Raw genomic sequence first — 26,285 nt, forward strand, 5'->3', positions numbered from 1 at the left:
AATGCCCTGAATTTTAAACACATCCATCATCTAAACCCGCTTTGTCCTGCAGTGCAGGGTTAAGGAGGACTGGAGCCTATCCCAGCTTTTCCACGGGTGAGAGGCAGGGTACACCCTGGACAGATCACCAGTCCATCACAGGGCAACAAATACAATAAACAACCATTTTTATTTAATTATATAACACATTTAATTATAAAAATAATTTTATCATTAACTAGGATCTAATGAGACGACTGTGGATGAGACACAAGAGAGGAAAAGTAGTGCCATCCTGTGGGTCTTTTTGAATTTTGCATGAGTGGCCAAATAAAACATAAGTTCGAATGAGTAGTATAGAAGAGGAGAGGAGTATATAGCTCTGAAGGTTGTAATGCAATGTAAAAATGGTTGTTGTGTTTTTATTTGAATATGATTTACAATGCTTCTGCACCACAGACAAAACAAAGTTAGTCCTCACATAACATCACTTTAAGATTTAACATACTGACAAACTGACACTCAAACTAAGACACATGGAAAAAGTTTATGTCTGTTGCACTGTTGTCTGTTCTGTTCTGTACAGTGCTAGTAGAACCTTTCACCTGCTTGTTTCAGGTGCTACCACAACATCTCAATATTAACAGCACCCTGCTTTGCTATCAATTTACAGTTTGCATACATGGATTGTAATAACATCAGAAAAAGTGGGTGTGCCTGGAACAAGGTGTTCATGCAGGAATTCATCATGTTGCAGAGCTCATTTCATACCCTGCAGTAGGTCGTGCAGAATACAGAGCTAAAGACTTGTTTGTAAAGGCTGTAAAATGCAAAGTGTTTGCTTGTATTGTGTGTTTTCTGTTGTATTTCACATCACATTACTGATGGTCCTTCTTCACAAACATACATTTGTGTGTATTTAGAGTCCATAGCAGTAGACCCAGAGCAGTGCCACCCTGTCACAAGCTTCCTCTTTTATCCATCTACAGCAAGAGTTTATTATTTCTTCACTTATAGTTCTTATTCATGCAGTCTACAGATGATGCTTTAGTGTAAATTAAGTCATGCCTGACCACTCATTAAAACAGGTTTAAGTCTTGTGTTCACAGCAAGTGTAAGGATGACATGTGGCTGAAGAACAGGATGAAATCAGCTTCACTACTAAACTTCTCTACTCTGTCTGATCAGAAGCCTGAACTGAGAGCAGCCTCCCACTTTTACTGACCTGATGAACATGAACTGCTTCAAGTCACACTGACCAAATACATCAACAGAGAACTGACTAAAGTAATTAGAAGATCTAGTTTTGAAAGAGGGAGTTCATCTTTTTCATCATGATGTCTTGATATGATCCGTCCTTACTGTCAGAGGCCTGTGGACACAGATTTCACTGATGGATAAACACATGGTGTCACACTTTGTTTTTGTCTCTGCCACACATTAGTGAATCCCTTCCAGTTTCTTTGAGGTGATGATCATCAAATAATTGATGTGTAATATGGTGAACCAATCAATTCAATTAGATCATTAAAACTGATAACCTTGATAACAATAAGTGATGGCAGATGGAATAGCAGTTTTAACACGCACGTATCATGTACCTGTTGTTGCTAAGGGAAATATAATAAATCATAGAGATACATTTAATAAATTTGATCATATATTTTCAGTAATCTTAAACAAGATTTCAGGTTTAGATGGGCAGGGCTACAGTTTAGAGACTAAACACAGCAGCACTGTGTTCTATAATTCACAGAATACATATATAGTTGTGGTTTGAAACTACCTGTGCCAGTACGACAAAGATCTAAAGAAATATTTCATTCATCTGTGTGTCACAGTGACATGGGAATACTGTTTGTAAAATGATATGTGACCTGATTCAGGGGGTATTCTTTACTAATTATAATCGACTTCACTGGGGAATATTTTTCCATACAGTGAGGTCACTTATTACAGCTCAAGCTCTACTTTTTTCTGCTAATTGTAGTGTGTCATTCACTCTGTGGAATTACCTCAAACTATAACAGGTCCCGAGTGAGATGATGTGTACCACTGAAACCTGGTTATTGTTTTATGGCAGAAACTATTTACATACAAACATACAGTTTACATGCATGTGTAAACTCTATCAATGTATTAAACCACCTAATAAGTGGAAGGAAGACGAGTGGGAATGGGATACAAGGTGAGTAAGTGTAACTTTAGACTCGTTCCTTAATCAAATCCTCAGTGGTGATTTTCAGATCAAGTCTCGACAAAGAAAGTTTGGCATACACCTGGGCTTTACCTGCAACTGTGTCACTAACAGTATTATTATGGGAGAACCACTTTCCAGCTTGTCCTCCTTGTCTCCCTCCCTCCCCCCTCCCTGCCTCTCTGAAAGACTCCCCCTCCTCTCTTTTCTGATACAGTACAAGCACCAAAGCACACTTTCCCACACTTCAGAGCTCCTTCTCTCAGTTACATCATCCTGTCTTGCTGAATCCCAGGAAAACTCCGGCATTCTCCTCCGCTGCTGTTTCACAGGCTTGCGTGGTCATCCCTCAACACTGCTGAAGCTGAGCTGAGGAGCAAACACCAGCCTAACCAGGTATGTGATGACCAACCCTTTATTTGTGATTACATTAAAACATAAGCGGGAGCATGCACTAGGTCCTGGCTTAAATGTAGAGAGATCACAACATTTTGTCACTCTTCTAATTTTAATTTTGCATTTGATTAAAACCAAGTTAAGGAAATGTCTCATGTATAACATTTAAAAGGAAGTCTGACGATTTAAATGGACTTTTATATGGCAAAGGTAAAGTGACCAAAGCGGATGTCGAGACGTAAACAAGTGATGGAGGTAAAGGCTGGACTGACCTTTAGTTGTTTGCCACTTCTTTAAAGTGTGTCTAGGTTTAGACAGGCTAGATTATGATTTAATTGGCTGTTTTAGCTTCTAAACTATGAAAGTGCTTTAAAAGTTTTCTCTTGTGAGATTCACTTGCTGAACCTAACATGGGATATGTTTAAAGGCCACTAAAGGCTTGCTCCAAAAATGAGTCAGTCCCCCACAGACTCTAACTTGTCTTGTAAAAAAAAAAAAAATACCTGCACAGCTGCAGGTTTTTTCTAAGTTTGAACATCCAATGAGACAATTTAAAACATTCCAATCACACAGTTCTGTAAAGGGGCTTTAGGTTTTGTCCATTCACTGCCCTCTCTACACTTTCTGAGCAGGATGCAGCGCTTCAGGGAAGGCATTCACATACGCACCATGAAGGCCAAGAGGAAAGTGGAGGAGATCTCCAAAGAGGATGTGCAGGCCTTCCTCAAGAAGAATGCCTTTGTGCTCTTTACAGTTGGAGCAGTTATTGTAGGTGCGTATGCTTTGCAAGCAGACGTCATTCAGTCATTCCTGTTGATGCAGCGGAGATACAGCTGTTATTCTCCCTGCAGGTATTGTTCTCGGGTTTGCACTGCGCCCCTATAAGATGACCTATCGAGAAGTGAAGTACTTCTCCTTTCCCGGAGAGCTGCTGATGAGGATGCTTCAGATGCTTGTCCTGCCTTTGCTGATCTCCAGTCTAATAACAGGTTCAACCCTTTCATACATTCCAGTAACAGTATAGCAACGTGACCACATGAGGAAGGTGACCTTACCACATGAATTAGAGCTGATGTGACTGTGGTATAAAACATGTCTCTGTTTCATGTCTCTCTGTGCAAAAGGAATGGCAGCATTAGACAGCAAAGCCTCAGGAAAGATGGGCATGAGAGCTGTGATTTATTACATGACCACGACCTTTATCGCAGTCTTCATCGGTATTATAATCGTGCTCATCATCCACCCTGGAAAAGGGTCAAAAGATGAGTTTGGAAAGCAGCAGACCATAGAGCAAGTCAGTCCTGCTGATGCCTTCTTAGATCTGATCAGGTACCTTGGAAATATGTCCAACAATAGCAATAAAGTCTAACTGCAACATCGCCTCTAAAACATGTTTTTTATTTTATTTCAGAAATATGTTCCCCCCAAACTTGGTCCAGGCCTGCACACAGCAGGTGAGCGTTGCTTAATAAAATTTTAGAGTTTATCCTTTGAAAAGCATTATGGGCTCACTAAGGTGTCCATTAGGTTTTGATTGAATTTTAAACCAGCTAGTGCTTTAATGGAGACGCCTGTAACTGTGACCTTTGGTTGACCCAGCCTGATTTATAAAGGTTAGACCCTGGCCCAGCTAAGGTCTGACAGTTCACAGCATTTTTCAGCCTGAACCCAACTTGAACCCACAGTCAGAGCTTCCTCTTTGTCCATTCTTGTCTGCTTCTTCTTACCTTTCTCTTACTCTGCCCCCTGTCCTCATAACTCTTTGACAATGGCAATAACATCACTAACAGGTTGTCATTGTCAACATAGGCAAAGGGTACAATCTCCATTAACTCTCAGGTCAAATGAGTCATCAGTACAGGTGTTTAGGAGAATTTTTGATTCTGATATTAATGCCACCAGTGTGTAACACTGATCTTTTCATGCTCTTTCCTAGTTCAAAACCAAATACGGAAAGCGAGTGGTTCATGTGACTGTGACAGTGAACGACACCTTCTTCAATTCAACCAATGGCACCCAGGAGGTGACAGAGATCACCAGGGAGGAGGTGATCCCGGTGCCGGGTCAGGTGAACGGGGTCAATGCCCTTGGGCTGGTGGTCTTTTCCATGTGCTTTGGTTTAATAATTGGCAACATGAAGGAGCAGGGCCAGCTCCTCAGGGACTTCTTCGACAGCCTCAACGAAGCCATCATGCGCCTTGTTGCCATCATCATGTGGTACGACTTACCTGTTGTCATCCAAAGTGTGTTTAACTAATGCTACCATCACACCTATCTGTAATAAGTGTCTGTTCCTCCCCTCCTCTCAGGTATGCTCCTATCGGTATCCTGTTCCTCATTGCAGGAAAGATTGTAGAGATGGATGATCTGACGCAGATGGGCGGCCAGCTGGGAATGTATACCATCACAGTCATCATTGGCTTGCTGATCCATGGTGTTCTGATTCTGCCCACTCTTTATTTTGTCATCACTCGGCAGAACCCTTTCATCTTCATCGGTGGTCTGCTGCAGGCTCTGGTAACAGCCCTGGGAACCTCCTCCAGGTGAGCAACTATCAACAATTTAAACAAACTGATTGCCATTTTGGAATCCCAGACCATAAGTCTGACAGTCTGACATACCAAAACCTGATACCACACAGATTGAGATTTTATCATTATTGTCATTTATTGTTCGTCTTATGGTAACTTAAAGCATATTGCTCTGTTTCTTCTATGTCTTTTTAAATGTTGTCATCTCCAGCTCTGCCACCCTCCCTGTCACATTTAAATGTCTGGAGGAGAACAACAGGATTGATAAGCGGATCACACGCTTTGTGCTTCCTGTTGGTGCCACCATCAACATGGATGGAACAGCTCTGTATGAGGCTCTGGCAGCCATCTTTATTGCTCAGGTCAACAATATGGAGATGAACTTTGGACAGATCATTACAATCAGGTATAAATGAACAAATCCACACTTTAGAAGTAGTGACACACGTATTTTTATTCATCTGTGTGTGTTTTTTTGATTAAGTATCACAGCAACAGCAGCCAGCATCGGAGCAGCTGGCATCCCTCAAGCAGGACTGGTTACCATGGTGATTGTGTTGACCTCTGTCGGACTTCCTACTGATGACATCACTCTCATCATTGCGGTTGATTGGTTCCTGTGAGTAGCTTCCTGTAAAAAATACTAGAACAAAAAAAAAATCAATGTAACAGCCATTCAAACACAGAGTGTGTGCTGTAACTGTACATGAATCATCTCTGTCATTTTAAAGGTCAGAAGCAGTTTTGTATCTACTACCACCTAGTGACACACTTCTCCCCTTTCCCTGGAGTCTTGTTCCACATCTTCCCTTTTGTATTGAATATTTTTGCAATGAGTTTTAACATAGAAACATAATTAGGTTTCCCAAATTAATCATTTCAATTAGAATACCCTTCCCAGAAATTACTCAGCTAACTGGGGTAATAAGAAAAAAAAAACCCTTCTCTCCTTTAACTAGGATGGACCACATATGAATGTCTGTCAAAGCCTTGCTTCAGAAGGACTTTCCACACTGAGCAGGAGAAAGTAAAGTTTGAAATATTTAAAAACAAAAATTTAAAGCTTTAAGATCATTTGTAAAGTCCGGTTATTGTCAACAAATCTGACTTTTTTGTGCAGTTGTTTTTACAGATTGTATTTTTTATGTTTATTGTACACTTGATGTTTATTTGACTACAGTCATCATTGAAGAGCATGTAAAATAATGATGATCAAATGATACTCACCAGATTAACTAACAAGGAAAACGTGTGAAGCAAACCATTATGATGGCTTTAAATTGTAAATCTCTGTGCATGAAGCAGTCATTAGTAAGTCTTCTTTGAAGAACCTTTAACTTTTTAAAATGTTTTCATTATTTTACGACTTTATTCCCGTAACTTTTGATCTATTCTGTGCAGGGACCGTCTGCGTACCACCACCAACGTTTTGGGGGATTCGATTGGAGCAGGTATCGTGGAGTTCCTGTCTCGTCATGAACTCCGCAGCAAAGATGTGGAGATGGGCAACTCAGTGCTGGAGGAGAAAGAGAGGAAGAAACCTTACAAACTCATCTCCCAGGATAGTGATTTTGAAAACGACAAACGTGCTCACAGTGAATCCAACATGTAGCTCGACCTCAGATTCTCTTAGTTCCACAAAGTGATATTTCTTTACTGTCCCAACATTAGCTGTTCATTAATATTGTGCTTAGCATTAGACATCTTCATGTTTCAGTGGTGCAGACTCACAGACTCCTGTAGAACTGCCAGTGTGAGGACACCTTCACATTCTTACTCTGTCCCTTAATGAGATTTTTTTCTACCAACTGCTCATTCACTGTAGATCTGAGACAGTAAATATGTTAAATCTGATTTCATTATGAAGCTGTGAAACTGATATTTAAGACTTAACCACCTTTTGTTAAGACAGATGTGTTAGTTTTTGTTTCTTATATCTTCAGTGAAATAAACAGTATAAAGCTTTTTGTGTCTCTTTTAATTTGAAATGTCACACACTCATCACAGTGTGTTGAATGACACAACATGAAATGAAGACTGTGCAAATGAGGATAAAATTAAATGAATGAACTCCACTTCATACTAGGACCAATGACCTCTTGCCCTTTAAATATAAAGGTTTGTATTCATTCAATATTTTGTCAAAATTCAATGAACGCACCCAGAAAGGCCTGTGTGAATCCAAAAATCCCCCGAACCTCAAAACCACTATTGTCCAAAGACAACATGTTAATCATTAGAATAGTACCTCCCACTGGAGGCTGCAGCATTGATCGTATTATTGTGACCTGCTCTAGATGCCTCTAGATGTTTCTTTTCTCTCCATTTCTCCATGAAGAAGAGAAGAGAGGAGCTGGAAGTCTGGCCCCTGGATGGCTGAGACAACAAGAAGACACGTGTTATATACAGTAATACAAACATAAACAGCACAGTGATTGGAGAGAGAAACCGAGAGATGGCGACATGGCAACAAGTGGGTTTAAAAAAATCCCAGAAGAAGAAGAAGAAGCAGCAGCAGCAGCAAGCAGCAGCACAGTGACCAGCGCTTTGCTCTATAACACCACTTTCTCCTCACAAACACACACACACACGCTCTGTGCCACCATGTCGTCCGCTGAGGGCACAGACCTGGGTCGGGTCTTGTGCATCATTACGGGGGCCTCCAGAGGTTTTGGCCGGACCATAGCGAGGGAGATGTCTCGGTTGGTGAAGCCGGACTCGGCGCTCCTGCTGGTGGCCCGCTCAGCCGACGACCTGCGCGCTCTGCAGGCAGAGCTGGCCGAGTCGGAGGCTGGTAGAGCGGGTCTGAAGGCGCAGAGTGTGGTGGCAGATGTGGGTCAGATGGAGGGACTGGAAAACATCGTCAGAGCGTCTGAAGAGAATTTTTCTGAAGAAATAGATCACATGATACTGATCAACAACGCAGGTAAGGGAAAAAACTGAACTTTTGGGTGGCACAAGCTAATAATATTCAATTCATTCAAGTTTTTGGACATTGTTCTTTGTTTGTTTAGTGTTTTTTGTGTTTTCTTAAACAGTTTAGGCTTAAAAATACTTTCATTGAAATAAATGAAATGCATCTGCTGACAGTAAACATTAAATATGTGCACCCACCTGTAGGTCTGACTTATGCCTACAATTTGATATCATTTATCAACATTGTTGATTATTTTTTCTTCCACCTTGAAATTTAGGGGCTCAACATTACTCCACTGATAAAGTACAAGCAATATGAGCATTATTTATTACTGGTACCATCTGTTTCAGGGTGAGAACGAACCCCTTATCCTCATGGTGAGGATGTAGCTGATGAAAACTGATGTAGTAGTTACACCGTCTCTCTTCCCCTCACAGCCTCTCTGGGTGATGTGTCCCGCTATGCTAAAAGCTTTACTGACATGGGTGAGGTAGACTCTTACCTATCCTTAAACGTCAGCTCCTCCCTGTGCCTCAGTGCCAGAGTGCTGCAGGCTTTCCCACAGCGTCCGTGTCTGCGGCGCACTGTGGTCAACGTCACCTCGCTATGCGCCCTGCAGCCTTTCCCCTCCTGGGTGCTGTACTGTACTGGCAAAGCCGCCCGTGAGATGGCGTTCAGGGTGTTGGCGGAAGAGGAGCCAGACGTCCGGGTGCTCAACTATTCTCCAGGTAAGGAAAGGAGTGTTGGCACTTACATGCAAATCCAACCAGTCACTTAGGCCCTGTTCACACTGGAGAAAGTCAGTGGGATTTAATCTGGATAGCTTTTAAGATGGATACGTTCAGATCTATTTTCATATCTTTTTCTTTTCAAATTGGCTATGACACATGAGTGTCCGCACTCAATCCAGCTTAGCCCGGCTTCTTTGTTTTCCTCCAAACTGCTAGTGCTGCTAGACAAGGCATCACTGTCTGAAGCAGGGTTAGGTGTTGGCAGTCTTGATGATTGAACAGCCATTGTTTTTTTCTGCTTTCTGAATGGAACCAGGGCCTCTGGACACATCTATGCAGGTAGAGGCCAGATCCAGAACAGCTGATCCCACCATCAGGAAGTCTTTCTCAGACATGTGTGCTCAGGGGAAGCTACTGACCTGTGAGGCGTCGTGTGCCAAGCTGATGAAGCTGCTGCTGGAAGACAGCTACACATCAGGAGCTCACATCGATGTCTACGATGTGTAGACTGTTTCCAAAAGTGTTTTAAATTTCAGTGGCAAAAGCGGGTAAAGGAACTGACTTATATGGTGCCCTTCAAACCATTCCAGAAAAAGTGTTGAGCCATTTAGGCTGTAATCAGAAAATGAAGACATGTTTGTGTTTATTCCAGCACTCACTGGTCAGTGTCTGCGTGGCTTCTAGTCCACTCCTGAGAACCATTTGCTATAGTTTCCATATTAAACAACATGTTTTCTGTTGACCTTTAAAGTTAATGTGAGGGTTAGCTTATTAAAGCGAAGGTAGCATTTATTGATCTGGAGCTTATTAATAGTCTCAATATCATTATTATTATTATTTGCAACATCTCAGGAAGTTGTGCTTTTGTGTTTGAACATTATCATCCAAAAATAAATAAAGTGACCTTCTCAGCTGTCATGCAAAGCTCAGGATGTGTAGTGCACCATTGTGTACATAAAAAACAAAACATTTGCCATTTTTTTGTTAGTGTTGAAAAAGATCCTTAGATATGGGCTGAGCTCTATTGGCCTACCTGTAAAAAAAAAGTTTAGTGAAAGTGAAAAAAAAAAATCAATAAGACCTTGGGTTACACCACTGGCCGATGCTGCACTGTGTACTTAACCTGTATGAGTGTTTCCTCTGTGCAGGACCTGGCCTCTGATTGGCTGCAGTGCTCTCTGTACTTTGTTGTGACTGGAGTGATGCCCAGTCGGCGTCATTCTGTGTGTCATTGTGAGACTGTGATTTAAAGAAAGCGTTCTGCTGCTGTGCCTTATGGTGTTGTAATAAACCTATACCATCTGACCCTTTTCCAGTGGCTGGGACTTGTAAACATCTGTTTTCATGTGAAATTTAATTTTACTGTCTAATAAAGTTCATTATTGTACTATTTCTATTGGTTTACTATTGAGCCTCTTTTTTTTTTAATATTATATTTATTAATTTTTCCATTGTTTTCTTTACAAACAAGAAAAAAAAGAAAAAACACAGATGAACAAGAGAACAAAACCTGCCAGACCATAAGACAAAGTGTGCAGCTAGTATTGTACAGTAGAGTAATATAAAAAATAAAATATTATTGGATAAAGTCATGTGGTTTTAAGGCATTGAGCCAAGAAGGGTCTCCATATAGTCACATGCCTATTTCGTTTATCCTGTTTCTCCAGACGAAGGCGCTCCATCTGTATTACAGACACCATTTCCCTAAGCCAGTGATCAAAACTTGGGGAAGTGGTAGATTTCCAGTTGAGTAGCACAAGTTTTTTCGCAACCACCATCCCAAGTTGCAGGGCCATTTGCAGGTCAGATGTGTAATCCAACGTCTCTGTGGAACATCCAAATATAGCCAGGTTGTGGTTCTGTAAAATATCTTTAGAGTAACATTTGGAATACCATTTGAAAACTGCAGACCAAAAGCCAAACAATTGAGGGCAGAACCAAAACATATGAGCCAAAGACCCTTCAGCAGAGGAACATTTATCACATTGAGTAGATACTGATGGAAAAATTCTGTTCAGTTTAATCTTTGAATAATGCAATCTATGGATCACCTTGTATTGTATCAGACGATAACGAGTGTTAATAGAACAAGAGTGAACCAGTGACAAGGCTTTCTCCCAAAGTTCTGCTGATACATCCGATTGTAGGTCACTAGCCCAGGCTTGTCGAAGAAATTCAGAGGAGACAGAGACAGTGAAACAATCTACAAATTTAGTTATTAAATGTTTTAAATCTGGAGCAAGCATTAGATTATCATAAAAAGGATGAGAGGTTGGAATAGTTTCGAAATGTTCAAACCTTTGTTTGACATAATGCCTAACTTGAAGGTAACGAAAGAAGTGTGAATTAGGAATGTTATATTTATTGCATAATTGGGCAAACGAGGCAAAATAACCGTCAATATACAAATCAGCTAGAGTTGCGATACCCTTCCTTTTCCAAATAGTAAATGTCACATCCAATTGGATGTGCATCCTGGATTGGATCCTAACCCTGGCTTAAAAAAGGGTTTTGACAAATTGGAATATATATTGAATCTTTAGGGATCTTATTGGCCACTTTAATCCGACGTAATATGCGCAAGGAATTCCTTAGGACAAAATCTTTCTGAGTTGATTTATCAAATGTAGAGTCAGAAAATAAACATGTACAAAGTGATATGTTCTTATTGTCAGGATCAGGGGTTTCAAGTTGTAACCAGGAGGGAATGTCTACCTGTCCCTCATCTGTAGGGTTGCTGTGTTTCCAATAAGTGAGAGCCCTGGAGTTAGCAGCCCAGTAATAATGCTTAAAAATTGGAAGACCAAGACCACCTTCATCTGTTGATTTGTGTACATGAGCTTTAGAAATTCTACGTGACCTATAGCCCCATACAAAGGGTAGTATGATAGAATCCAACTTCTTGAAAAACCATGCACTTAAATAAATGGGTAAATTCTGGAACAAATACAGAAATCTAGGTAAACTAACCATTTTAATTGCATTAACTCGTCTGATCATAGTTAAAGGTAATATCCTCCAAGCCTCAATATTAGCTTTAAGTTTGTTTATTACCTCAGCAAAATTGGCTTTAAAGAGATCTGTGGCATCCTTTGTCAGTTTTAATCCTAAGTAATTGTAATAACTATCCACCACTCTGAAAGGCAAGGTGTCCAGGAACTCTTGAGGCAGGTTGTCCCCTAGAGGCATAAATTCACTCTTTCCCCAGTTTATTGTGTAACCAGAAATGTTGCCAAATAAATTAACATAGTCCAGGAGAGCAGGGATGGAAACTTTAGGGTTGGCTAAACAAACAAGAAGATCATCAGCATAAAGCGCCACTCGGGTCTCTATTTTGCCCAGTTTGATACCCTTAATATCTGGGTGTGCCCGGATCCCTATTGCAAGTGGTTCAAGCGCACTATTGAGCCTCTTGAAAGACAAGATCAACAAGGCATTATTTTTGGTGTTGCTAAGTAAATATCAGAACTACAACAAACCAATCTGAGTGATATGTGACCATTAAAGCTGACTAATTAATTCTTCCTGTCTGGATTAAACAAGGCAGACAAGCTGCCACCGAATCTGTTTGAGCAGTTCTGTTTCCTGTCATGTGCCTCTGACAGACAACCACAGCTGCCCCTGACCAAAATACCACAGGACGAACCAACCCAAACAAGGGGACGACACCCACAGACTACCTCTCACCTCTGCTACCTCCCCGTCCTCTACACCAGCCACTCTCTTCTCCCACCGCTCACCCCCTTCCCACTCAGGGGAGGTGGTACAACCCCTAGAGAAGACAAACTTATTTTTGGCTGTGGCAGGGGTCGGGCTAGGGAGAGAGTGAACCCGAATGTTGAGTGAGAATTCCATGAGAACTCTCCACTCCTTCAGCCCGTCCCACCAGCAGCCACTTTCTCCTTCCTCTTTGTGTCCTCTGTTATTTGTTTGGCCAGTACAATGACTGTGGGGAGCATGGAGACCGCTGCACTGTTTGATGCAGGGAAGAAAGGCCGAGGCCTGAGAGCCACCAGAGAGCTCAAGACTGGAGAGGTGGTCTTTGCTGAGCCCACTTTCTCTGCTGTGGTCTTCGACAGGTTTGAGTCTCCTGCTTGATTAAGTGTTCAGACTTTGCAGATGACTGGAGAACTGATCTTTCCTCTCTGAGCATGTTTTTGCTGACACGCTGAAGGTTTGCTTGTTGACTGTAGGCTTTGCCACCCTTCTGTGGGCTGTGACCTCATTTCTAAATTTCCAAATTCTCATGACGCCAGCAGTGAGAGCACTGTCAGGGTGTCATGTGAACTTGAGCATGACATATTTTTGGAGTCAATGTTCAACAGCAGTGAGGCTCTACCACAAGTATTCAATTCATTTCTTATCAGGAAAAACATCTATTTTAGAAATTAAAGTGACTTTGCATGCAGTGCTAACCCTTTGGAAGATAAAAATAAAGTGGATTATTAAAGTGCTTACACACTGGATTGTTGTGACGTTACAGCTGCAATAAGGTTACAGTGTTTAAAGTCAGTGAGAGACTGTTTGTTTCAGGTATGCTGTGAATCTGAATGCTGATCGTCCCTGTTTAGTTTTGACTCTGTGGACAGAAGGCAGACCTCTTACAGGGAGAGACAGCTGAATAATGCAGTTTATAATGGTTTATAATGCAGGAAAATATTCTTACACAGGAAGCCAATGCAAACACCTGAGAACTGGGGAGATGGTCTACTGGTCTCTGGTTTGAAATACACTGCAGTGATGATGTTGTGTGTTCAAACTATAGCAGTATTTGTTGCGGTGTGTCAAACAAAGCCATTATTTATGTACAGCTTTAACATTAGCTACGGGTTGTGTTGTTGTTGAGGTCTTAGGTCTTGGTTTGGAGACTTTAATATTACAGACTCAAAGGGAGAATTGATGTTAGGCTCGTTCTCCATGTTGACAGTCCTTCATAGGCTCGAGGGGGCCTGTAGCGTTGGGGGGGATGACATTTTTTGTAGGTCAGCCTGGGTTTACATGGGTTTCATCATCACACAGAGCCACTGGGATGTTTCAATAGGTTTTTAAATATTACAGAAATTAAACTTAATTAATTCACTCAATTACAGGAGAGGCCCCAGAGTGGAGACTTGAGGAATTCCCATTGTGTTTGTTGGTCAGTTGTGTAATGTCCAATCAACACACTGTTATTTCAACAGCTGGTCCTGAAGTAGTGCAGTGCAGCTGCAGCTTATGCATTCTGCAACATATGCAGTGCATATTATGTTCTGTCCTTCTAAATAGTTGTTGTGTGGGTATTACAGGCTAGGCACAGCATGGTTTGTCAATGTGCTGGAATACCAGACACAGATCTGGTTGCATGGGGTGTATACAGCCATATAAGAGCTTGTGGCTGCAGATCATTGGCTCACAGCGGCTGTCCAACACTGCAAGCATGCACAGAGAGGATCTGTCTAATGTAAGGAAGGAGCTGTTTGAAACTACAGAGGTTTTAATCTACAGTGTTCCAGGAGATTATTTTTCAAAAGGCAAACTGTTTACACACAGACACATATTGCTGTCTGCTGAGACGTCTTGGTTCACTCACACACTGCAAGCTTCTGTTTGTTGTTGGCAGCCAAACAGCAAAGAACTGTGTCTGATCCTGTGTGATGTGTGGTGTGGACAATCGAGTCTGCAACACTTCAGCCCTTCTTAAAGATTGTATTTATTTTTCCACACACACACACACACATTGGTATTTTGTGTTTTTAAGTTTAGTCAGATGTTAGTTGAAGACATTTTTGAGCAGTTGGAACATATTCCCTGTTCCCCTCTCAGTTTTTTCACTCAGGTGTGTCACAGCTGTTTCCGGCGTCAGGCCAACCTGCACCGCTGTGGTCAGTGTAAGTTTGCCCACTACTGTGACCGCACCTGCCAGACCGCATGCTGGGATGAACACAAGCAAGAGTGTGGAGCCATCAGGAAGCTCGGCAAGGCACCCAGTGAGAACATTCGGTAAGAAAAAGAGTCCATCCTGTGTGGACCTGAAAAGATGATGCAGAAGACAAATTAGTGAAAGCAGATATGTGTTCCAGATACAGACACAAGAGTCCCTGACAGGTAAATTAACAGTAAGAGCCATCACCTGAGCAAGCTCACCACTGAATGCCTACTAACATACACAATATCCTGAAACTGAATGAATGGATGAATGAATAAAGAACTTCATATTTGTAACCATTGAATCGATTGCCATGAAGTCTGGATTAATCATAGCTGCTATATTCTTCTCGTCCTGCCCAGCCTGGCCGCTCGTGTGCTGTGGCGTATGCACAAGATCACAGGCGTTGCAACAGACAGCCAGCTGATCTCGGTGGAGCAGCTGGAGGACCATGTGGCCGACATGCCCCAAGAAGACCTGAAACAGCTCGAAACTGATGTACAAACGTTTATGAAATATTGGTCTTATGGAAGGAAACAGCACTCAGTCGAGTTCATCTCACACATCTTCGGCATTGTATGTGTACTTTGTCTAAGTCAACATTTACACTGCACTAAGGTCAGGCATAAACCTCCAATTTCTCCTTGCTTTCACTGCTTACCTTCACCCTGTCTCTAGATCAAGTGTAATGGATTTACAATGAGTGACCAGAGAGGGCTGCAGGCTGTTGGTGTGGGTCTTTTCCCCAACCTGTGTCTGGTTAACCATGACTGTTGGCCCAACTGTACTGTCATCCTCAACCATGGAAGGTAGGTCCCAAACTTTCTGCTCTATCCTTTCGATACGTCCAATAACCACCCTCACTCTATGTATTGGCAGCTGATAGGCCTTGTGACTGATTTAGTGGATGACCAGCTCATGATCTTTTTAAAACCGAGAGCAAAATAAAAATTCAATTCACTGACTGTTCCTTTCTTTCACAGCCAGACAGCCCTGAGCTCTGCTCTCCACTCTCAGAGGAGGTATGTACTGCTGTCATCTGTTCACCTTCACAGTTATTAATAAATCTGGCAGCACAAATAGAGTTTTCATCAACTAAAAGAAAAGAGAAGAAGCAGAACCAGAAACAGAACATTTATTAAATGGACAGGAAAGATATACTGTAAGTTCCACAAGCTGACATGCATTGACAGGATCACTGTACTGTATACATGCTGGTTCTGTAGACCACCCTCAGCCCCTGTTCTTCTGTGTTCAGGATTGAGCTCCGGGCTCTGAGGAAAATCGATGAGAATGAGGAACTGACGGTCAGCTATGTAGACTTCCTCAATCTGGCTACTGACCGTCAGAGCAAGCTGAAGAAACATTTCTACTTTGACTGCACTTGCGAGCACTGCACCCAGCACATCAGTGATGACCTGATGTCAGCTGCTGCAGACAGCAAAGTGAGTGAGGAACCACACACACACGAGACTGATGCTTTCATTTTGATATTTTCTTTCTGTGTGTTTCTCTCAGCCCAGTGCTGATAAAGTCAAGGAGGTGACTGCCTTCAGTAAGGAGTGTCTGGAGAAGATTGAGAGTGCTCGCATTGATGGGAATTATGAGGAGGTACATCACTTTGCTGCAGCTTGTCTTCCTTCTGTGTGGACTTTGTCTTTCCAATGAGTCTCCTTTGTCCTCTCTCAGGTGCTGAAGTTGTGCCGTGAGTGTTTGAAGATGCAGGACAATGTCCTGGCTGACACTCACCTGTACAAGCTGCGTGTGCTCAGTGTTATCAGTGAGGTGCTCTCATATCTGCACTCCTTCTCTGAGGCTGCAGCCTACGCTCGCAGGATGGTGGAGGGATACAAGTGAGTGTACACACTGATGACTATTAATATAAGCACTGTACATCTAAACATCGGATTGTGGCCTTAATCTAAGACTGCACTTTATCCCTCACCTTCTTGAATAGGAAGTTGTACCACCCCAATAATGCCCAACTGGGGACAGCCATCATGAGGGCTGGTGTCACCCTCTGGCATGCGGGGCAGATAGAGGAGGGCCATGGCATGATCTGCAAGGCTTACGGCATCCTCATGATTACACATGGACCCAACCATGCTATCACCAAAGACCTGGAGGTGTGTTAGCTTAATATTGCAACAAATAATGTAATCACAGATTGATTTTTTAAATCAATAATCTGCATCCTTTATTCCTTCAGGCCATGCGCACACAGACTGAGATAGAGCTGAAGCTATTCAAACAGAATCAGCTTATGTACCACGACATGAGGGATGCTGCTCTGAAGAAAGAGCCCAAGGCTGAGGAAAGCAAGTAATAATGACCTCTGCTGCTGATGCTCACACCCTGCTGACGTCCTGACACCTGTCTCCTCTGTGCACTGACATGTACATATACTGTGTGTGGTCTAAGGCACTGCAAGCGGCCCCTGTGCTGAGTCACTGATTCTGCAGTGTCCAACAAGCATGTGCAGATGTAACACAATGTGTTGCATGTACACTTCATATAATAAAAGAACAGATACAATATCACTGCAGCATCAGTTATTTAGTTCAATGCTGGTTCAAGAAAATTATTATTATTAAGGCAGTCATGCTAACTCTGCCACCTGAGTTCAGACTGAACAAAAGCAGATATGCTGGGAAATAGACACAGTTCGTATTGGCATGGACAAGTGAAACTCTACTCAGGTATCTATGGAGAAAAACACATAAGAGGATTAACCAGAAAAACAGTTTTAATTGAAGCTCACAGATTCTATTACAAAGGAAAAGGCAGAATGAAGATCTGAGCAGCAAAACCAAACAATATCAAAACGCTGAAAATAGAAACTCTGTGCATCACTGCTACAGTTCATGGGCATCTGCATAGAGGTCACAGTTTGTAGAACAGCTCACTGAAGTAGTGTCTATTGCTCTTAAGTCACCAAATGTTTTAACAAAAACACATCAGTGTTTGATAAAATATTCCACCTCCTTCACTTTTCCATTTAAAAATATACAAATGACACTCATTTTATAGAAACATACAAATCCCTCATTGAGTTTACAAGTTTTAAATAGCAGGACAAAACATGAAAGAGGTGTGAATGTTTTTCAAATGAGGGATTGGGGACACCTGTACAGCAGTTGTAGTGTAGCCTTTTAAAATAATCATATGGAAAAGACAAATGATATTTCACAGACTAATTAATAAAAAGTACCAAACCTCAGACCAAACAATAAAGTCTCACTGGACGACACAGAGCTCAGTGCTGGACTGGTTGTGATTCTCTCCTGACGTGGCCCCTTTGTGAGTCTTGCTGTGCTGCTCATCTGGCTCGTATGAAGGGGGCTCCAGACTCTGCCTCAGCTCCATCAGCAGCTCCTTCCCATCACTGGATGGCAGGTTTCCCAGGTAGTACTGAGGAGCCAGCTCCACAAGCCTACCACAAAGATACAGCAACATCACCGCAGAGGTAAGAATCGTAACCTATACTTGGGTCTGTGGTAAACAGTACAATACCACCCCTTTGACATAAACAATATTTCACAACCTGTAAATTCAACACGCCTGTTCTGGATTTGGCTCAATGTCTGCTTGCAGGAAAATACACATTTTATAGCCTTTAGAGATGTATAAAATCTAGTTAGTAGCAATGTGCACATCTACATCATCTGATATGCTGGACTGACTCACATCTGAGGGTGGACTTCAGAGGCGATGAGGATGCAGTTATCACGTGAGATGGTGAACTCATGGTAGAGAACCCAGCTTGGGGGGCTGGGGCACGGCTGGCGACACAGGTAGGAAGAGAAGGGATGGAGGTGAGCCACATGGCGATGAGTGAGCAGGAGGTAGTTACCAGAGCCGTCCACATCGTGAGCTACCTGAGGAGCAGAGGGTATTGACTTAGTAAACTTAGTAAGACAGAAAGATGAGGTGTGAAATAAAAACACTGAAACGTAATGAAATCAGCATGCTTACTTTGAGGAAGAAGCCTGAGATAAGTGCACGCTTGATGTTTGTGCAGTTGTCTTGACATCCAAAAGCAGGGGGGGAAACAGGAAGCTCGATTCGCTGCATCACCTCCAGCAGCTTGGCCCTTATCACCACAGCCAGTCGTAAGGCGGCATTGCTAAGGAAGTGTGTTGTGCACCATGCTTCATCCTGATTATCTGTAATTATCACACAGACCTCTCAACAATTATCATTAAGACCTCCCAAAGTTTTCTCCTCAGGTGGTTAGTGTTATGAAGTGAGACTTGTTTGAAAAATGTATGTGATGAAGCGTGAAATATACATACGCTCTATGAAGGCATTATAAATATTAATGAGTGTCATGTGGTCTCCCTCGGTGTGCATCATTGGTCGCCAGTGTGTGACAGCCATCTCCTCTCTGTTAGGTTCTGCAGTAACTAAGCAGGAAGGAGCTGAAAAAGGACAAAGGTCAAAGCAAAAGTTAATTTAATAAAAAAAGCGGCACACGTGAACCTTTTTGCATGTAGACAATCAACACAGATGTTGAATAGAGCTGTGGAGGGGTGAAGTGAAGGGACTTCCTTCTTTTAGTTACCTGTCAGCATAGCAGCTATAGTGAGCAGCTCGTCAACACAATCATACTCGCAGGCAGCGATCAGAGCTTTAGCCAGCGGCGGCTCTAGTGGCAGCTCTGACATTATGATGCCCACTTCAGACAGGTTTCCATCATCATCCAGTGCTGCCAGGTAGTCCAAGTCCTCTAAGGCCTGCATTAAAGCCTCAGGTGCTGAGTGGAGGGGGGAAGGGAGAAATATGAGGGGTTAGGGAATGGGGCTACTGACAAGATCAGCTGGACCACACTCTGTGTGCTGTATTTTTACACATAAGTGTTCATGATGAACAGCAGAGACACTACTACTATGTCAATGAGCTCCAGTAGGCACTCCCCAGAGCTAGTGTCAATGACAGATAAAAGGGACAAAGGGCATCCTTGGTTAGGTAAGTTCAACTCCATAATAAATTAGCTGAAGCCCATGTTTTTTTTATTTTAATTTTGTAATCTATTAAAGGCCAAAACAAATGTTGTTGAAAAGGTACCTGGTCTGTCCAGGAATTTGCACTGTCCCATATCAGCAATATCGAGCCTCTTGAGCAGCAGCACCAAGTGGCTGAGGTTTTCTTCCACCACACCTGGACAGTGAGCCTCTTCCATCCCCTCCTGGTACAGTGATTGTGAATACAGGCGGAGACACAGCCCTAAACAGCAACCACCAGAAAATATATTGTAGTCCTAATTAAATTTTTTAATAAGTTACACAAATATTCTTATTTTATTTAACTCTCCTTTGTTTTTTATATGTATTACTGTCTACTGTTTTTACTCCTACCACTAGGAGCTGCCAAAGTCCAAATCCTGCATGCAGACACTTTAAATAAGGTTGTATGCTGCCTTCCAGTAGTAAACAAAGCACAAGGATAGTAGGGTTAGGGTTAACCCTAACCCTGTGTACATAAACAGGCTTATTATAGAATTTATATTACAGCACTTTAAGTTGAAGGTTTACCATTTACAGCGTAGACATCAAGAGCTGATGTGCAACATTCTATCTCCATAAATTTGGTCAAGGTCAGAAGTAGAGATTTTACTGTACTTTACTTATACAATTAAAAAGTCCGGACACCTTAAAGAACAAAGGCTGGAACTGAAGAACAGCCTCAATGACCTTTGACCCACCTGGAAGGTGGCTGTTCACCCTCTGAGTGCGCATGTCAGCCTGGTGTTTGCTTATCGTCCTCAGAACCTGCGAGTTTGCTCTTATTTGGGGATTGTAAACCTGTGACAGCACATGAAGGAAAGTAGGAAAAAAGGGCGTCCATTAGTATTATCTGGTTATTATATTATTGTTATTTTTGCTGGGCCATGATTAAATTACAATGTTACAAGGCTGTTCTGAGCATGAACTCACAGTTTTGAGTTGAAGGCCTGTGTCTATGACATAGCGAATGCCTGGCAGGGAGAAGGAAGCTTCTCCGAGCGTATCGGTGAGAATGACCTTCCGTTTGAAGCCCACACCTCGAGTTGAGCTGTCCACACCCTCAGAGCTGTCATACTCTGTCAGGGTGGAGGCTTCAGGGTCGGACTCATAGACCCGCTGGGTCTGCCCACCCAGGCCTGCATGCAGTGGGAGTATTCTGAGAGCTCCAAGCTGAGGACTGAGAGCGACACACTCCTTCTCCAGCAGGACCACACACTCTTCAATCTCCTACTCAAGACAAGGACAAAGAGGATCAGAACTGGCAGCACATCAAGGAGGAGGAGGAGGGGGTGTGGTGATATTGACACAGAAGGAGATGAATATGCAGTGTTTGATATAGTGAAGGTCAATATGTACAGGTAACTTAACATGAACAAAGAATCCATGATTTTGTCTGCTCTGGTATCAGTTTCATTTTGCCTTGAGAGTCTAGTGTGTGTGTGTGAGAACCAAGACATCAGACACCTGCAGTGCACCAGGAGGCCTCTCAGGTTGACATGTCCTCAATTCACTCCTCTACAAGACAAAGGTAGTGAAACACACCACCTAACACAAAATGCAGGTTGGTTTGACCAGTTTTTGACACTCTGTGTCATAAGAAAATGGAAAGAAACAGCCTCATGGCTGCTGCCACTGAAACTGGCTATGGACTCAAATAAAACCATACAGACTGATTCTTTGTATACTTACAGGATTATTAGGTCAACATTCAACTAACATACTAACTGACAGACAGTTAAATGTCTTTTATGAGAAACATTTTTAATCTCTTCTATCCCTGGACCTGGCTGCACATTGATGTGTCCTTGGGCAAATGCTTAATCTGAAGTTGCTCCCAGTAGCAGCAGCATTGGTGTACAAATATATCTGTACGTAACTTACAGCCTACTCAGTGAGGCTTGGAAATGTAAGGCTAGGCTTATAGCTGCTGTCCATACTACATATGATGTGACTGTAAGCTTAGAGACACATACCTGCGCACTGGCCAGAAACACCATCACATCTCCTTCCTCTCCTCTTCGATGCAGATCCAACACCATGTGACAGGTGGCGGACACAGGTTCTTTCCCTGATGAAAGATCCCTGTATAGTGTCTCTACACTCTGCACATCCACAGATTTTCTGTCCTCTACTCCAGCCTCCTCCACCTGGTCACTAGCAGTTGGCTTATTGAGCAGGCTATCTATGGAGAGGTGAGGGACAGTGGTTCCCAGGAAGGTGGAGAGGCGCGGTGCCAGAGTCGGATGAGTGAGGAGAACCACTCGGAAGTTATCTGGCCTCTGGCGGCAGACATCACACAGCAGGCCTAGCAGCACATCAGTGGCCATTGTCCGTTCCTGGAGCTCATCCAAAACCACTATGCCATACTGATGCAGCAGCGGGTCTGACATCATTTCCTCTAACAGGATTGTGTCACTAACAAACCTTAAGAGAGGGCCACAAACACACAGAAAGTTAACACTTTCAAGGAACAAACAGCTGCCAACTATGGAAACTAAAAACTTTCTGAATGTGCACTTTATCCACTCCATCAACAGAGTGTATGACAGAACACAGGGATCAACTTTGAATGACTGCACTGATACTTTTTGTGATACTATGGACATGAAATTGCAGGAATACAAAGAAAGCAGAGAGCAAAGGTGTGTCTGTAAGCAAAATAAACTGGTGAAATCCAATGAAGGCATCTATATTACCTCCAAGTAGAACATAATTACATGTGATAAAAGATCTTCTGAGTGATTAAGTCTGTAACTTAACAGAACAAATGTGTTGTATTTTATCAAAGAACCCTGAAGCCATCCCACACGTTCTTAAACCAGATATATTGGAAACCTTTTTAGTGGGTTTATCATCAACACTATCTTTAGCAGTTGGAGCCAAATGGAACCAGGCTGGCACACACAGCATCATCTGTAGAATATCCATGCATTCTAACCTGAGCAGGGTGTCGGGTGTACAGCTGTCATCATGAGACACCCTGTAGCCAACCTCCAGGCCCAGGCTGAGGTCCATCTCATCAGCTACACGAAGGGCCAGACCAGATGCTGCCACTGAATAGGGCTGTGAGCAACACACCAGGCCCTGAGAGAACTCATAGGACAAAGCGTACTCCACACACCACTGTGGCACCTGCAAGGATGACAGCGGAAAAACCAAGACTCAGCAAGAGGAGGTGTAGTAATAAGACAATAAAGACAGACACAACACTATAGACACAGCTCTATAGGTATAAAGTACAGTTCTATTGTGGCCATGTTAGCATTATAACTTTGTCCATTTCTTCTAGCTACTTTACAGACACCCAGAGCCTCTTTTGGATCATCAAATACAGCTCCATTTCAAGTCCTATTATCTACTTTCTACCATTCTTACTGTTGTAAGTGGTACAGGACTTGTCATGAAGTGAAGGTGAGTCATGATGAATACTTTTGCATTTACACAACCATCTGCTCCTTGCAAACAGAGCTCTACAATGTACCTTAAATAAATATTTAATCATAGTCTTCATTAGATCTGATGATTAGGACAGTGCAGCTCAAGTCTCAGACAAACGCCAAACAGAATAGGCCTATTGGAATCAAAAATAGTAAATAAAGTCAAATTACACCAAAACCTTTGTCTTAATTACATCTTGAGCAAGACATCGGGTTGTACTTAACATTACATGCAATCTGCAAACGTGCAAAGGTCAAAGTGACAGTGCTTTGATAACAGCCGTAATGAGCTTGTGCAGCAGAGTGAAGCAGCACTTTAACACACTTGGGAAAAGAGGTCAGCTTTTTTTTCGCCTTATTTTAAGACAGGCAGCTGCTGGAAAGAGGAGCCCAGGACGTTTCCTAAAGAGAAGAGTATTCAGATTATAACATAAGTCTATTAGGGTGGTTTATGCTGTCATTAATTAGCCTGATGGGAGCAGGTATAATAATAACTAGGTCAGCACAGGGAAATGCCAACATAGACTGACACATAGTGTTAGCAGGCAGTTGGTCTATGCCAGCACTTCCCAATCGCCTCACCTCCACCAAGATACAGTGTACATCTATGCCTGCCCAGAATCACATTATTCGTAGTGAAAGATGTAAATAATATGTCATGATCGACTGTAATAGAAGTTTTTATTAAGTCATGGTGACTTGTGACACCTGAAGTCCAAGGTTACCAAGAAGACAGAAGAAAGACATACTCAATAGTCAAAAATGGGGCGCAAAAGTTAGTTTGACTGCCACCTTCTAATTGGTTTATAAAGTTTTTGGCCTTTTATACCTTCATTTGATAGTTATTATCCAGGCTGCTGAACTTTATTTTTCATAGTTGCATCAATCAAAGCCAGTGTTAAAATATGTGAGACCTGTGTACATGTTATTTTGCTGGTGGCTCTTTAAGCTGCTTACCTGGGTGCTTTTTCCAGCTCCACTGGGTGCACTGAGCAGCACCATGCCGTGGCTCTCCAAGTGCTCCAGGAGACTCTGTCTGAGCCTCCATACAGGAAGCTGTTGTCTCTCTTCCAGCAGGGTGTAGTAGCGTGAAGAAAAAGGCAAACCATCATATGGGTTTACTTCCAAGTCTCCTAGTCCGTCCTCCCCACCTTCTCCTGTTGCTCCGTCTCCTTCATCATCAAGATCCCCAGACAAGAGGGAGGACATAGACAGAGAATCCAGGGCTGCGGAGGGCCTCAGTTGGGATGGAGAGGAGGTAGTGGATGGCTTTGCTGATGGTGATGACATCATCATCAGGGGGCGGGATAAGAAAGAAGAGAGGGGCTGGTTCACCTGTAGAACAGCAAATTAATAAAGTTCTCAGAGGGAAGTGAAGAAAATTCATATTCGAAATGATCCATGTTTGAGTTGAATTTTGTTCTACATCATCAGCTTACCAAAAGTATCAAAGTGTATCTTAACTTTTGTTTGTACTAAGGATTTCCTTTATTCTCTCAAACAGGGTCTTCAGAGGAAGCTGTGGAACGCTTTCTCATCTCAGATACCACTGAGGTTTAACACAGCTGCAGTCATAAGCTTCCAGAGTAAGTCCTGCTGGTGTGCTTGTTCATTCACATCAGAAAAATCGTCAAAACAGAGACGAAAGCTTTGGAAATAGTTCAAGCTTCTATTTCACTGGTTATCTGCCTACTAGGGATTAGCAATGTGAGTCAACTCATCAGTGTATACGTCATGATTTAATCTATATAAACCTACATGAGCAGCATAAAATTACATAATATAATAAAGGATCTCCAGTCTTCCAGCCCCTTGTTGACCCACATTCTGTCTGTTTCTGATAACAGGCTGTTAAAAGCCTCGCCTCCACATAAAAACAACCTGTTTGGTATTTAAGGCAGGTGAGAATAAACAGGTGCTGCAAAGAAGTAGTGTGAATGTGAATAGTATATTAGGTAGGTCACCATGTGTCCTGCTAGACCCTGTTTTGCCACCCAACAGACAGTGAATTGAAGCACGTGCTATCTCAGCAGTGAGTCAGGAGGAAAGATAGCAGCAGCAGCAGTGTGATATTCAAACAAAACACTCATTTCAGACTCACAGTATCATCACAGAGGCATAGAGCCACAAGGAAACTTCTATAATAAACTAGATAAACTAAATACTGAATGTAAGTAGACATTCAGTGTACTATCAGAAAAGACAGCAACTCTGAATTCACATTATTTGGAAGCAGATGTTTTCCTTAAATTTGCTTAAATGAACAAAAATATGTGAGATTTGAGATTGCCCCTTTCAGTGAATGGGATTAGACTCACCCATGGGTGGAGCTGCACCTCCAATGTAGACATTAGTCAGTATATCATAACAAAGGATGCTGTCTGATTATTTTACATTGTAAAGAGTCAAGTCATTGTACCAAATATGAAGTGATCTGACATATTGTAAAGCTCTGTTTGTGTCTCTCAATCGGGACAAATGAGTAAGTTCTCATTTCAGTTCTATATTTGGCCAGTGTCTAATTTATGTCTAGTCCCACAACAATTAGCTGCCATTTAAATCATACCATGAGTGACGTGTCAGCTGACAGGCACACAAGCGTTAAATTAAACAAAACTGAAAAAACACAAACCAAACGAAGGGACGAGCAGTCATAGGCTGGAAACATGTCTTACCTGTGAGACATGCCGGTAGGCAGGTGAGGAAACCACACAGAAGCAGTCCGCCCTCAGCCCACTGTTGTTGTCGTCATGTCACTTCAGTCTGGCGTCCTATGTAACTCACAAACCACCGTAAGCTACCGGACAACCGCTGGATCAAAACCACACACGAAGAAAAATGGCCGATATCCGTACAACGTCCTTCCCGTGAACGCTTACCGTCCCCGGTTATTTCCTGACTGCTGGCAAAGACAATAAAATAAGAAGGTGTTGTCCGACTGCTCTAACCAGCAGCCGCCATGTTTGGCTGTCCAGCTGTCAAAACTCGTGTTGCATTCAGGGATCCTCGGAGAGTTTGGCGTTGGATTCTTCTTCTCTTGCTGGCATTATAACAGTTGCATTAACGCCATCGTTCGGTCGATTCTAATACACACCAGAAATGGATAAAGATCCGCTCTCTGACTCAACTTCATTAATTATAATAATAAAGGATAATGATACCTCCTCCTGATGTATTTTACATCTC

At 42.4% G+C, this 26,285-nt stretch overlaps 4 protein-coding genes across 4 annotated transcripts; 3 read left to right on the plus strand and 1 right to left on the minus strand.

The window, feature by feature from the left end:
• Positions 1 to 3,205: 3,205 nt before the first annotated feature.
• LOC114443501 (excitatory amino acid transporter 1-like) lies at positions 3,206 to 6,715 on the plus strand. The gene is made up of 9 exons (XM_028417594.1): positions 3,206 to 3,344; positions 3,424 to 3,561; positions 3,697 to 3,901; positions 3,984 to 4,026; positions 4,509 to 4,789; positions 4,882 to 5,115; positions 5,315 to 5,509; positions 5,588 to 5,722; positions 6,505 to 6,715. Exons 1-9 carry the CDS (start codon positions 3,206 to 3,208, stop codon positions 6,713 to 6,715), a joined length of 1,581 nt encoding a protein of 526 aa, XP_028273395.1.
• Positions 6,716 to 7,538: 823 nt separating this feature from the next.
• spra (sepiapterin reductase a) lies at positions 7,539 to 9,340 on the plus strand. Its single transcript, XM_028417595.1, has 3 exons — positions 7,539 to 8,029; positions 8,458 to 8,748; positions 9,068 to 9,340. The coding sequence occupies exons 1-3, from the start codon at positions 7,567 to 7,569 to the stop codon at positions 9,256 to 9,258; spliced, it is 945 nt and encodes a 314-aa protein (XP_028273396.1). The 5' UTR covers positions 7,539 to 7,566; the 3' UTR covers positions 9,259 to 9,340.
• A 3,185-nt stretch (positions 9,341 to 12,525) lies between these two features.
• smyd1a (SET and MYND domain containing 1a) lies at positions 12,526 to 17,196 on the plus strand. Its single transcript, XM_028417684.1, has 10 exons — positions 12,526 to 12,830; positions 14,554 to 14,730; positions 15,019 to 15,232; positions 15,335 to 15,465; positions 15,640 to 15,678; positions 15,915 to 16,101; positions 16,175 to 16,267; positions 16,346 to 16,509; positions 16,614 to 16,782; positions 16,866 to 17,196. Exons 1-10 carry the CDS (start codon positions 12,694 to 12,696, stop codon positions 16,980 to 16,982), a joined length of 1,428 nt encoding a protein of 475 aa, XP_028273485.1. The 5' UTR covers positions 12,526 to 12,693; the 3' UTR covers positions 16,983 to 17,196.
• Positions 17,197 to 17,384: 188 nt separating this feature from the next.
• Positions 17,385 to 26,113, minus strand: dqx1 (DEAQ box RNA-dependent ATPase 1). The gene is made up of 12 exons (XM_028417683.1): positions 25,775 to 26,113; positions 24,057 to 24,434; positions 22,601 to 22,794; positions 21,636 to 22,086; positions 20,593 to 20,889; positions 20,361 to 20,460; positions 19,724 to 19,882; positions 19,221 to 19,412; positions 18,952 to 19,077; positions 18,632 to 18,822; positions 18,344 to 18,534; positions 17,385 to 18,089 (listed from the first exon to the last, which is right to left on the minus strand). The coding sequence occupies exons 2-12, from the start codon at positions 24,393 to 24,395 to the stop codon at positions 17,894 to 17,896; spliced, it is 2,436 nt and encodes an 811-aa protein (XP_028273484.1). The 5' UTR covers positions 24,396 to 24,434; positions 25,775 to 26,113; the 3' UTR covers positions 17,385 to 17,893.
• Between the last annotated feature and the right edge of the window lie 172 nt (positions 26,114 to 26,285).

The sequence above is a fragment of the Parambassis ranga genome, chromosome 12 (assembly GCF_900634625.1).
Source record: "Parambassis ranga chromosome 12, fParRan2.1, whole genome shotgun sequence".
Lineage (NCBI taxonomy): Eukaryota > Metazoa > Chordata > Actinopteri > Ambassidae > Parambassis > Parambassis ranga.